We start from the raw sequence: 12,355 nt of genomic DNA, 5'->3' as shown, positions 1-12,355 counted from the left end.
GAGCCTAATTTTTGGGTTGGAAACTCATGAGGTTATGCTAGGATTTTTTATATTCTTTTTTACTCTGTACTCTGTCTAACTTTATGTTTTGTTTTGATGGACTATACTCGATCTAATTATGTTGGAAAGACTTATCAAAGGTCAGAATTCAACGTTGACATTTACTACAAAATTTATAGTCCTTCAATCAACAAAACAAAAATCAATCATAGTCCTAATAATTAAAGGGCTCCTCGTGTAGGGAATCTTATGATTCGTTAATTTGAGACGATGAGAGTGAATGTATTGTTTGGTGTCTCTTTGTATAAACAAGTACTCCATATTTTTCAGTTGGATATTCACTTGGTTGTGAATTATGATAGACTTGTTTATTAGGTGGGTGAGGCCGTGAGGGTCGGATCTGGGTTGGTGCTAGTCTAAAGCGGGACATGTTAAAATAGGGTCATGTTCAAGCGGGTCCATATTAGACGGATTAAAGAGGGTCAGAGGGATGCGGATATATAGAGGTTCATAATGAGAAGGCGGGTAAACGAGTAAGAAAAATGAAGAAATTAAAGTAGGGAGACAAAGAACAGTATAAATGAATATGAAACTATTCCTATAAAATACGGAGTATAATTTTTTGTATCAAAACTACTCTGTATTAATTATTGGGCCATTAGTTTGACCCTTCATCGACCCTGTCCAATAAAGAGATTATCCAATTATAAATTTGTTCAATTAGAGCTTTTTAAATAGAGCTCAACTATATACTCATTGCTTTATCTTGTCCAATAGTCATGTCGATTGTGAGGTGTCTATAATTATGTATGAGCTAGGTTTTGGGCTTGAGTGGAAATGCAAGGTTATTGCATGAGTAATATTAATATGTACGTAGTACACTTTTAGTCTTTTATAGATAAATTACAAATTCATAGTGTGCATGTGTTTTATGTCCATTGATGGTTGCTGTCAAAATAAAATTTGTCTATTGATGGCCCTTTCACACTCCCCCTACTCCCCTAGTATGCTTTGCATATGTGAGGGGAAATGTGGGGAAAGGGGGCATGAATCAATATGACATGATTTTGTTTTTGTTTATAAGTTTATTTATTTATACTCGGTATACTATTTTCAAACGATAACGAGCATAAAATAATACGTAGTATAATATTATGGTTAAGTCTTTAATGTTTAAATTTAAGATTGTAGGGTTCAAATCTTGTATTGCCTCTTCTCTTTAACGAGCTCTTTATTTACTATTCACGTGCTCAGATTTTAAAAACTCTAAATATATACATTATGCAATTTATATTCTTACTTGTTTATGAACAAAATATTATCATGAGATATATTGTTATATTTGTCTCGATTGTATTTTCATTAAACACAACCCAATACAACTTTTACTTAAATGAATTGAAAATAAATTAAGATAGTAATGATTGAAGGTGTACATGAAAAACCGCACAAAATACAAGTAGGAGTATCATTTAAAATCAAAGCGAGTACACATTTTGTTTCTAAGTATTTAAATGTATGAAGGATTGAAGGTTATATCGCGATTCCAAGTATTTAAATGTACACATTTTGTTTCTAAGTATTTAAATCTATCATGGAATATCAACAATTAGTATCTTCAACCAATAATTAGTTATAGTTAACAATGAAGTAAATAGAATTTTAGTGAAAACATAGGAAATTGTTGTGAACACGACTCATACCGTCCCAGGGAATTCTCTTAATGTCTACCGCCCCAGTTTCGACTCCATATCCGATGAAGAAGTGATGATCTTCGGTGGAAAAGTAACACTGGGTTTCAGCAACCAAGGCCCGTTAGAAGGAGAAGCAACTATATCTTATGTTTTGAATAGCCATTGTGTAATAGCTACTAAGGTCCAATGTGACTTTGGTAAACTTTTAGTTATGTTGTGATTCTGTTTTTATCAAGGTAAAATCAGCCTATGTAAGAAAAAAAAAAAAAAAACAAGGAAAAAAGAAAAAAGAATACTGACTCATACAGGACTTTGTTTTATGAGTATAGTAATTCCTTGCTCGTGTTCAAGCTCTTTTAAACTTTGTTAAGCACGTTTCAATCGAGCTCAAACTTGATTTGTTTGTATGATGATCGTGTTTGGCTCAATTCGTTTATACATCAAGTAGAATTCATAGACGAGTTTTGTTCATAAACCAACTCTATGTTTTTTAGTAATAGCAAATTGTATACAACTTATTATAAGACAAAGGTTTACACTTTTTAAAATTCTGTTCAAACTAAACTCATTATGATAAATGGATAAAAAAGTGAGCTTTACTTTTGTATTCGCTAAGAATCTCAACTAACTAATGATGTATTGCCATTGTGGTTAAGACCAATGACTTTTGTACGATTTTTTTTTTTGGGCGCGAATGAGCCACAAGAGCAATATAAATTACAAATAGGGGCGGGGGATTAGAACCTAAGACCTATCGTACAAAGGCCCTCAGTCTTAACCACTAGGCCAAGACATCATTGATACTTTTGTACGATATATTAAATGTTCTAGTTACCATTTATTTGTATCGTCCTTGTAGCTCATGCACTCATTGTACTTAAAAATTAAAAAATCCGGCTAATTACAACTTCGTATTGAGAAGGAGGATAAATACAATACTAGTAGCCGCATTCTTAAACAATTCCAGAAAGCACTGGAATCATGCAATCCCTTAACCTAACTCTGATATCATCACTAGTCAAACTTACATTTGACCATCATTTGGTAATGGTTGATTGTATCACCCTCCACACTAATCCTACTACTAATTTATTCATTCATTTTAAAGTAATTTTTTAAAATTCCATGTCCAAAATCTTTAAAAATTCGACAAAAATCACCAACACGAACATCGTTATATTATTATTAAAAAACAAAAATTTAAAATTGACAACAATTAAACCAAAAATAAAACCTAAAAAAAGAACAAGGGTAATCTGGTAATTTCAAGACACATACAAAATGCTAGGGTTCGGCGACCAACAGCAAAAGAAACAGTGCTCCCCCTTCACTACTTTAAATACCCACTCTCTGTCTTTCTTATTTCCGCTGTTTTCTCTACACGCCGCCTCCCTCTATCTCTCAAAATCCCGCCCTTTTCTCCCTCTCTTGATCATCATCATTTATCATTTCCCCCCTCTTTTGATCATCTTTCTCTATCCAAAGCAAAATAAATTATAATTTCAATCATGTTGGATTTAAAAGAGGAAGTGAGTATTTTTAAACCCTAAATTGATCAAAAAAATTGTTCTTTTGAAAACCAGTGTTCTAATTTTTGGATTGTTTTTTGTGCAGCAGCAACCCTGTTCAGTCTCGGAATCACACAGTAGTAGCAGCGAATTGCTTAAACGATGTACGGATTGTCAAACCACGGCCACTCCTCTCTGGCGAGGCGGCCCCGCCGGTCCCAAGGTAAACCCCAAACCCTAATTCCTTCACATCTACTTTTCTGCCTCCGCATTGTAAATGATTAATTTGTTTCTATTCTTTCCGCAGACATTGTGTAATGCATGCGGTATCAAGTACCACAAGAAAAGAAGGGCGCTTCTAGGACTAGATAAATCGAAAATAGACAAAAACAACAACAAAAAGAAAACCAACAAGAGTTGCGGCGGCGGAAGTAGTAATAGTAGTGGTAGCAGCAGTAGTAATGGAAGCGAAAGTCGCCATGGAATAACATCGTTGAAGATTAAAATGATGGCTTCAGGAGGAATTAGACAAAGTGGTGAGAAATTAAGAGATAAATTAGGTGAAGTCGAACAAGCGGCTATGCTGTTAATGGCTTTATCTTACGGCTCTGTTTATGCTTAATAACTGAGAGATTTTGGTTTCTTATTCCGATTTTGCCCCTTCTTCAACCTGACTGGACCAACAACAACAACACAATCTTACCCTCTCCCCTTATCTTTATTTTCAAATGTCCGCTCCTTTTTCCGATATTACCCCTGCCTAAAATAGGCTTCAAGTTTTGTGGGGTTGTTCTTTAAGAGTTTTATTTCTCGGATTTTATATTTTATTTATTATTAATTATTATTATTAGTAATAGTAGGGCATTGTTGTAAAAGTAGATAGAGCGTGGTGTTATTTTGACAAATTGGCTAAATTAATCAAAGAATTTTGGCTTGAGTATCTTGATCATATAATGTTTTTCCTTTTTTGTTAATTTTTAATTTTTGCTACTTATGTACATTGTGATAAAATTGTCAAAGTTTACCATAGTTGTCTCAAAATAGATTCATCACAACATTTCATTGTGATCAATATCACTTATGTATTGTCCGTCAGCATCATTTCTTTACCGTTCCTCATCAATAAATGATCATGACTATGTTGATCACATCAACAATGAAAGTGGGCTGGTGGATCTCACTTGCAATTTTTCACTATGATCACACATTCACATCACATGATCATTATTCATTTGTGAAGATGAGTTAGGTTGGTTGTTTTATGTATGAAGATTCTGAGTTGAGTATCTTGATCACATCAATAATACAGGGCTCCTAAATAGGTCAATTTTATAGGGACGAGGGAGTATAATAAGTGATTGATCTCACTTATGGAGTACATTGTGATCAGACTCATCGATCATAACATCAAACGTTCCAACTTAAAATAGTACTACTAATATATTTAAATTTTAATTTATTGTTTTGAAAAAGCAAAAGAGAACAAATATCGATGAAAATGAAAACAACGTTTCATCTTTAGACCTTTGGATTACTGGCTATTAAATTCAAACATCCAAATGAATGAGAACATCTGGTTGGTCTTTTCAGTTGTTTTTTTTAGAACATGCATAATGGGTTGGCTTTGTAGCCCGGCGGGTACTATCCCGACTTGGATGGGCCCACGTGGCTCAAACAATCCGTACATAAGCCCATTAGTCCATTTCTAACAGGGTGAAACTTGGTTGACTTGATCAGTTTTATTGAACAGACTCCATCATTGACTTGTACTCGAAACCGAATCGCTTAAAACGAATATTAGAATATTAATCAAAATGGACAGACCCATCCGAAATTAAGTACATTTGAATGGATTTGTTTCACATAATATATTAACTTTCAATAAATTTAAAACTGATTCCACCCAAAAATCTTATAACCTAGCGCAGACGATACAAAGGGCCTGGTTAATACAGACATAGACAACTTTATTTTCACCTTACTCTTAAGTGTTATGTAACTCAAACCCCAAGCGATATGTAATTTCACAAATGGTGTTGTATGAGAAATCTTAGGTTATATAGTTAACCATTTATATGGTACAAAACTTATAGACATTCTAAACATTAATGTCGAAAGAGTAATCAGTGTATGTGATATATATATATATATATATATATATATAATGAAAAATAAGAATATCGCTCAACCAATCTTTTATTGTTTGAAGAATACAATAAAAAAATATTTAAATAAATTAATGATTTATTGGTAAAATCGTCCCGTCTTAAATACTCCCTTTATGTCTATCTTTTCCTTTAGTTTAAGTCTCCAAATTGATTAAAAAATGAAAAATCTATTGCTGAAGAGGGGTAGGGATTGAATGTTCAACATCTGAATCACAAAGAGTAGCGCGAATTGCCAAAGAGATGCACAGATTATCAAACCCCTCAAATTTGAGGAGGCAACCCAGACTGGTCCAAAATAAACAACAACACACCCATTCTTTCTGTCTACGCCCACGACATCCTTATATTGGTCTTTCCACAGTTATGTTTTATTTGAAAATGCACAAGAAAGAATGAGATGAATGATTTTCATTAGTGCAGTTTTAAACGGCTTCCTGATTAGCTTGTACTAGCCCGACTTTGTTGGGTCCACATGAACTGAATCTTATCCGAGATGAATTCAACCCGGCTCGTTGGAAATGAGTTAGATTAACTTTTTATAAATCCGAAACTAACCTTACCCATAAATCTCATTACTCTTATCACTCTCATCACTCGAAGTAGACAATTCAAATGGATAATCTCTAACTGGTACAAAGCTTAGAGGCGTTTCAAACATTAAGGTTCAAATAGCATGTATATTTATACTATTTTTTATTTACTATATATTTTGGTGCGGTGATACAAAAAGGAGTAGTATATAAAAGTGGAGTCCGCTGCAACTCATCAAACTAGACTAATCAAATAATTGTTGAAGCCCCTCAAAAATAAATAAAGAAATGTGTTTGGATAGAAAAATGATTATGTGGAACAAAAAATTCAAAAAATGATTACCCAAATTGGTTTACGAAGGATCAAAATAAAAATGAAAAGAAGCCCTCATTACAAGAACAAGCGCCCAAGCCCAATTTATATACATACATGTTCTGGACACTACGGCCCAGAAACTACCTAAAAGACACATAAGACTTAAATCCAGAAATCACTAGAATGGTACTCCACGTTGCCATCTACTCTCACGTGTCACAAGCATGCTTAATTTCTGTTACCATATTAAAACTTCTGGAACTTTGATTGATTTTTAATTAACTTTTTCATGTTTTTATTAAGCTCAAATATAAACACCAAAACTAGCTAACCGAGCAGAAGATAATCAGAAAAATTAAGAAATAGAAAGATATGTTGCAATCAAGATTAAGAGCAGCAATAATTAGCAAGACTAGATTAGGGACAAATTGGGGATTTATTACAAAAAGATTATTTTGCGAAGAAAATAGTGCAGCAACTCAAGGAGTTGCTGAAACTCAAGGCTATGCTCCTCTTCCAACTGGTCTTCCTGCTGATCCTGCCCTTCATTCTAGTGATCCTCCTCAGGTACAATAAAATATTAATAGATCGTGTTGTATCAAATTCGTTTCGGATGGTTGGAGTATAATCGTACATGTTGTGAATTTGTGATTCTTTGATACTAATCCAATCCGTTAACGAGTAGGAACACTTTATACTATTCTTCCCCTAAAAAATATATATAAAAAATAATATACTAATCTGACATGTTTACTTAAGTACTTGTATTTATTAGGCACGTTGATTAAGTTAGGCATGAGAAGTATCCTTACATAAGATCTTCATACCACACAAATGATTAATAGGAAATATACAGTTTAGGCCATGTCACAATTAGATATAGCTGGTTGACTGTCCGCTAGTTATTAATAGTTTGTAATAGGTAGTTTGCCTTGTTAATTGAATTATTATTTGTGTGAAAGTGTTTGATAAATTAGCTTTTTTTTCTTTGACAATGTGACGAATGTTCAAATTGTAGGGGGAAGAATCAGACGAAGAGTTAAAAGCAACATTGGCGGACGTTTCGCCCCGAACAACAGCCGATAAACCGGATCCACTACTCCAACCAAAGGCACCCGTTTCTTCCTCACCAAATATAGGACATACAGGGGTGGGCGGACTACCAGAGCCAAACACTCAACAAAGGCGTCAATTGTCAAACCGTCCGGATCAATCAGATGGGGTGGAAGCCCAAAAGGCACAGAAAAGAGCACAAGAGGAGGACAACAAAGAGTACTTCAAACACCACAAGGCATCTCCTTTATCAGAGATAGAGTTTGCGGATACGAGAAAGCCCGTAACGCAGGCCACGGATAGTCCTACGTCGTATTATGGAAAAGATTCGGACTTGATCCTGTGGAAGCCGGAGCAGCTTGATACGGCCGAGGATTCTTTGCTACGAGCTGTAGAGATATGGCAGTGGAATAAGATGAGGGGTGATCCTGATTCTCCACATGGTAGAATCCCTTAGGGAACTTCGCGGTGAATATTGGTGAAAGCTAAACAATGGGAAAAGGAAGATAAAATAATCATGATACGTTCGAGAAATGATCTTAAATTGTTATCTTTGTCTGTTTTTGTATGGTTTTTTTCATCCGAATGTTGCATGTAAATATATAGTATTTCCTCTGTTTTTTCAATTCGTTTATGAGTAATTGTCAGATTGATTGCGCCTAATGCAAAAGTTGCAATGTTAGATTTTTGTCAAGCTGTTTTAATCGGGCCATCGGGGGGGTAAGAATGATGATCATATCAAGTAGTTATATTTATAAATTATAATCAGAAGCATACACATAATACATGCGAAAGACTTATGTAGAAAATACTACATACATCCGTTCTATAATGTCTTTTTATGTTTATTATTTAGAGTTAACTTTATGTTTAGAATTTGTGTATCGATCAGACGATCACTATCGAGGATTTCTTTTTTGTTTTACAGATAAGGACCTTATGTAGCTTTTTCAATCAACTTTACACAAATTTAACCCAAGCTGAGTTAAAATGTTAGGTCATTGATTTTAAAAATATAAATTTATATTTTTAATTTGATAAAAAATAAATTTCATTAATTGATCGCAGTTCTTTCAATTTTCTTTCATCTCCATCTTTATGCCTTCCTCCAACAACCCCTCCTACTACATTTTTAATCTCCTTCTCTTTTAAAATTATATAAATTAAATTAGTATATAACCCGTGCGATGTACGGTTTACAATCTTAATATTAATTTTGCATAAAATCTAAACTATAATTATAAACAACTAGTTTTAAGCCCGTTTGATGGAAGGATTTGTATTTAGTATTTTGTACCATTATACATGTTAAACATTTATAACAAATAAATTTATCTATCTCTATATTAAACTATGACAAATTTGCAAAAAACAACCTTTTATAAGCCATTTTTTGCGAGAAACAACCTTTTAAATATTTTTTTGCGAAAAATGACCTTAAGCTAAAAAAAACTTGCGAGAGACAACCTTTTTGTCTTTTCCGGCGTTGACTACTCATTTCCGGCATTGACTTCGCCAGTTTTGCTAACTTAACCCTTTTATCCTAAAATCCAAAGACAAATTTGCCAAAACAACCTTTTTTAACCTACTTTTTGCGAGAAACAACCTTTTAAAAAAAAATGCGAAAAATGACCTTAAACTAAAAAAAAGCTTGCGAAAGACAACCATTATGGGTTTTCTGGCGTTGACCACTAATTTCCGGCCTTGATTTTCCATGTGCAGCTCACATGTTTTCGTTTATCCTTATTTACACTCATTTCCCTCCATATTCTCTCATATAAAAGTAGTTGATTAAAATCTAAAAAATAAATTACAATTGATTAATGGTATACTTAGATATCTCCTTATTTCGAAACCCTTACCTTTATAAACTTCATGCATATGGTAGAGACAATCTCAAGCTAATTGCCTCCCCGCAACACAAAAATACATTGTCTAGCATATACAAGAAAAAACACCTAATTTCACCACCCTTTTCCAGTCAAATTAACAATATCCTTCACTACAAGAAATTCGTCTTATTGCGACTGAAAAAAGTAGTCGCAAAAAGGCCTAAATCCGTCGCAAATCTGCAATGTTTTTGCGACTGAAAAGTAGTCGCAATGTTTTTTTGTCACAAGAAGTAGTCGCAATGTTTTTGCGACTGAAAAGTAGTCGCAATAATTAAAGGTTAGTCGCAACATTGCGACTACGTAGCGACTGCCAGAAAAGCAGTCGCAAATTTTAGTCGCCTAGGTTTATTCAGTCGCAAAGTTTATTTTTGCGACTAAAATTTTTTGTAGTCGCAAAAATCAGTCGCAAAAATGGATTTTTCTTGTAGTGCTTGATGTTTTTAGTAGAGTAAAAAACCTTAATTCCATGCACTCACTAGTCAAGGCTTAATTCGATGTTCATGGGTGACGGATGATGGGGAGTAAAAGGTGCTATGCAACATGATTCGGATTCTAGTTTGATTCAATTCAAACAATTGAGAATTAATTCAATATCGTTTTCATCCAGAAATTCGATTCAATTCAAACAATTGGGATAAGTTATAACTTTCATGCATTGCAATTACACAAAATTAATTACCAATCTTAACAAATTGTAGATGAAGAGTGTAATGAGACAAAAAGGTTGTCTCTCACAAGTTTTTTTTAGTTAAGGTCCTTTTTTGCAAATTTTATTTTTTAAAGGTTGTTTATCGCAAAAAGTGGGTTATAAAAGGTTGTTTTTCGCAAATTTGCATTTGATTTTTACGGGAAAAAAAGGTGGGGTTAGCAAAACCGGAAAAGTCAATGCGGAAATGAGTAGTCAACGCCGGAAAATACAAAAAGGTTGTCTCTCGCAAGTTTTTTTTTGTTTAAGGTCCTTTTTTGCATAAAAATATTTAAAAGGTTGTTTCTCGCAAAAAATTGGTTATAAAAGGTTGCTTTTGGCAAATTTACCACAAACTATTTAAGTATTTGTCTAATTCAGTTTCTATTGTAGATCTAATTATTACGAAGTAGCTTTTCATTAGCCGAAACCATAAGAATTATCTACGTGGCGCTCTAATATTGGATTATATTTGATTTTAGATAGAATTTTATTTTAGACTAGTGTTTGATTTTGGATTGAATTTCATTTTAGATTTTTTTTAATTATTAGAGTATTTGATTTTGGATGGAGTTGTGTATATTATTAATTAATTAATTAATTAAAATATCTATGTGGCAATCAACCTTTTTAATTCAAAAATAAATTAGAAATCTTATTTTTCATTGGCAAAATTCAATAGATTTCCTACTTGACGCTCTAATATTGGATTTGAGTTTGATTTTGGGTAGAATTTTATATAGATTTATTTTGTACTTATTAGAGTATTTGATTTTGGATGGAGTTGTATATATTATTCATTAATTATTTAAAATATCTACATGGCACTGGGCTTTTTTAATCCAAAAATAAATTAGAAATCATTAGATTTCCTACGTGGCGCTCTAATAATTCAGCAAGTGTGCCTTCTTTATTTATATATAATATATATTAGAAATTTATTTTTTAATCATTACAGTGTTTGATTTTGGATGGAGTTGTATACTTTCTATGTTCTTTTATGACACAATTATTTAGGCACGTTTGCAAATGCACGATTTCAAACATTAATATCTTCCATTATGGATAAAGAAAAATTATAATAATTTGATATTTAAAATTATTTATTGAGACAAATCTAACAAGACCCCACATGACTATATTTTTTCTTACGGATTTTTCATGAAATACCCCTGAATTTTCACGAAATTCACCAAATTTCCCTCGACTTTCAGAAATTCACCATACGCCCCTCACTTTCACTAAAATACCCAAACTACCCTTACTACTGACGCGTCGTTAGTCCTCCGTTAGCCTACTTTATAATTCACCAAATGCCCCTAAATTTTAATTTAATTCACCAAATACCCTTATTTTGTAACTTAATTCATCAAATACCCAAAACTGAAAAATAGCTTTTTAAAGTCCAACCGCTAGTTTTGGGGTTTGAAAAGTAGTCGTTGCTTGTTGTTTGGTTATAAATAAGCCTGATCTGAGTGTTTGTTGTAGTTTCATCTCATTTTAGTCATGAGTTTTCATTCAAAATCTTCATCCACACACAATGAGTCCACATATATTAGAGTTCCTAACCAATTTTGTTATCGTGGGAGGAAATTTGCAATCCGGAGCTCCGATACAACACTCAACCGACAAAGGCTATACTACAAGTGTGATCCATGCAACAATCTGAGATGGTGTAAGGGTTTAGTTGAGCAAGAAAATAGGAGAAGCGTTGATGAAGGAGAAAGTGTCGAAAATCGGGAAAAAGTAAGACGCAAGAAGAATTGAAGCAAATGAAGAAGAAGCTAAAACAACAACAGAAAGTAGTTAACGTTGAATAATTCAAATGGGAATATTGATGTTTGTAATCTTACGACTTTTTGTAATCATGAAGTGAAACAATCTAAGAGAAACTACTTGTTTTTGCATAATTACATATGCACAAAAAACCCACATTTGGGAAGCATTCCTGTTTTAGCTTACTTTACAAAAAATATGTGCATTATTTACATGTGCTGTTGTTTTCTATTTTAATCCAAATCAAAAAGTCATTCTACCCCCCAAAAAGTCACACTGACTCATGCTTGCTTTGACCTTTTCCCCTTGGGTGGTGCCTTGGATGTACTTGTACCATCAGATGATGCCTTCCTCTTCTTTGTAGGAGCTCTCTGCTTTGGTGGAGCCTTGGAACTGCCAACACCATTCTTACAGGTCCTTACATTGTGGCCCATTTCCTTGCGCTTTCCACACTTGACTGAGCTATGCCATTAAAATGGTATACTAAGTGTAAAATGGTAAGTTCAAGTCTGGCCCACGAAAAATAACATTTATCTTTGACTTGTGAGTACCAAACTATGTTGTTTAGAACCAACTAAAAATAAAAGGAAAATTAAATTCTAATTATCCAACCTTTGCCCTGTAATCCATCATTAGCAGTCCCATCTATGAGGTATTCCTAGATGATCCAACCTTTTGTACCCATTTTCTTTTAATAAACCCTTTTAAATGGCGACCTGCTAATTCACGTCAC

At 33.4% G+C, this 12,355-nt stretch overlaps 2 protein-coding genes across 3 annotated transcripts; both read left to right on the top strand.

The window, feature by feature from the left end:
• Positions 1-3,037: 3,037 nt before the first annotated feature.
• LOC110794441 (GATA transcription factor 16) lies at positions 3,038-4,142 on the top strand. 2 transcript variants are annotated; one of them, XM_021999422.2, is made up of 3 exons: positions 3,038-3,223; positions 3,312-3,425; positions 3,510-4,142. In XM_021999422.2, exons 1-3 carry the CDS (start codon positions 3,203-3,205, stop codon positions 3,822-3,824), a joined length of 450 nt encoding a protein of 149 aa, XP_021855114.1. In that variant the 5' UTR covers positions 3,038-3,202; the 3' UTR covers positions 3,825-4,142. The 2 variants fall into 2 exon arrangements, with proteins under 2 accessions (XP_021855114.1, XP_021855113.1); XM_021999421.2 differs by having other exon boundaries at positions 3,039-3,223; positions 3,309-3,425.
• Positions 4,143-6,498: 2,356 nt separating this feature from the next.
• On the top strand, positions 6,499-7,903 carry LOC110794442 (uncharacterized). Its single transcript, XM_021999424.2, is given in 3 exon segments — positions 6,499-6,783; positions 7,235-7,720; positions 7,722-7,903. Coding segments are annotated over 3 exon segments (711 nt in total). The 5' UTR covers positions 6,499-6,588; the 3' UTR covers positions 7,752-7,903.
• Positions 7,904-12,355: the final 4,452 nt, after the last annotated feature.

The sequence above is a fragment of the Spinacia oleracea genome, chromosome 6 (genome assembly GCF_020520425.1).
Source record: "Spinacia oleracea cultivar Varoflay chromosome 6, BTI_SOV_V1, whole genome shotgun sequence".
NCBI classification, from domain to species: domain Eukaryota; kingdom Viridiplantae; phylum Streptophyta; class Magnoliopsida; order Caryophyllales; family Amaranthaceae; genus Spinacia; species Spinacia oleracea.
Note: the sequence above shows the minus strand (reverse complement) of the source record. Positions and strands in the feature narration are given on the sequence as shown.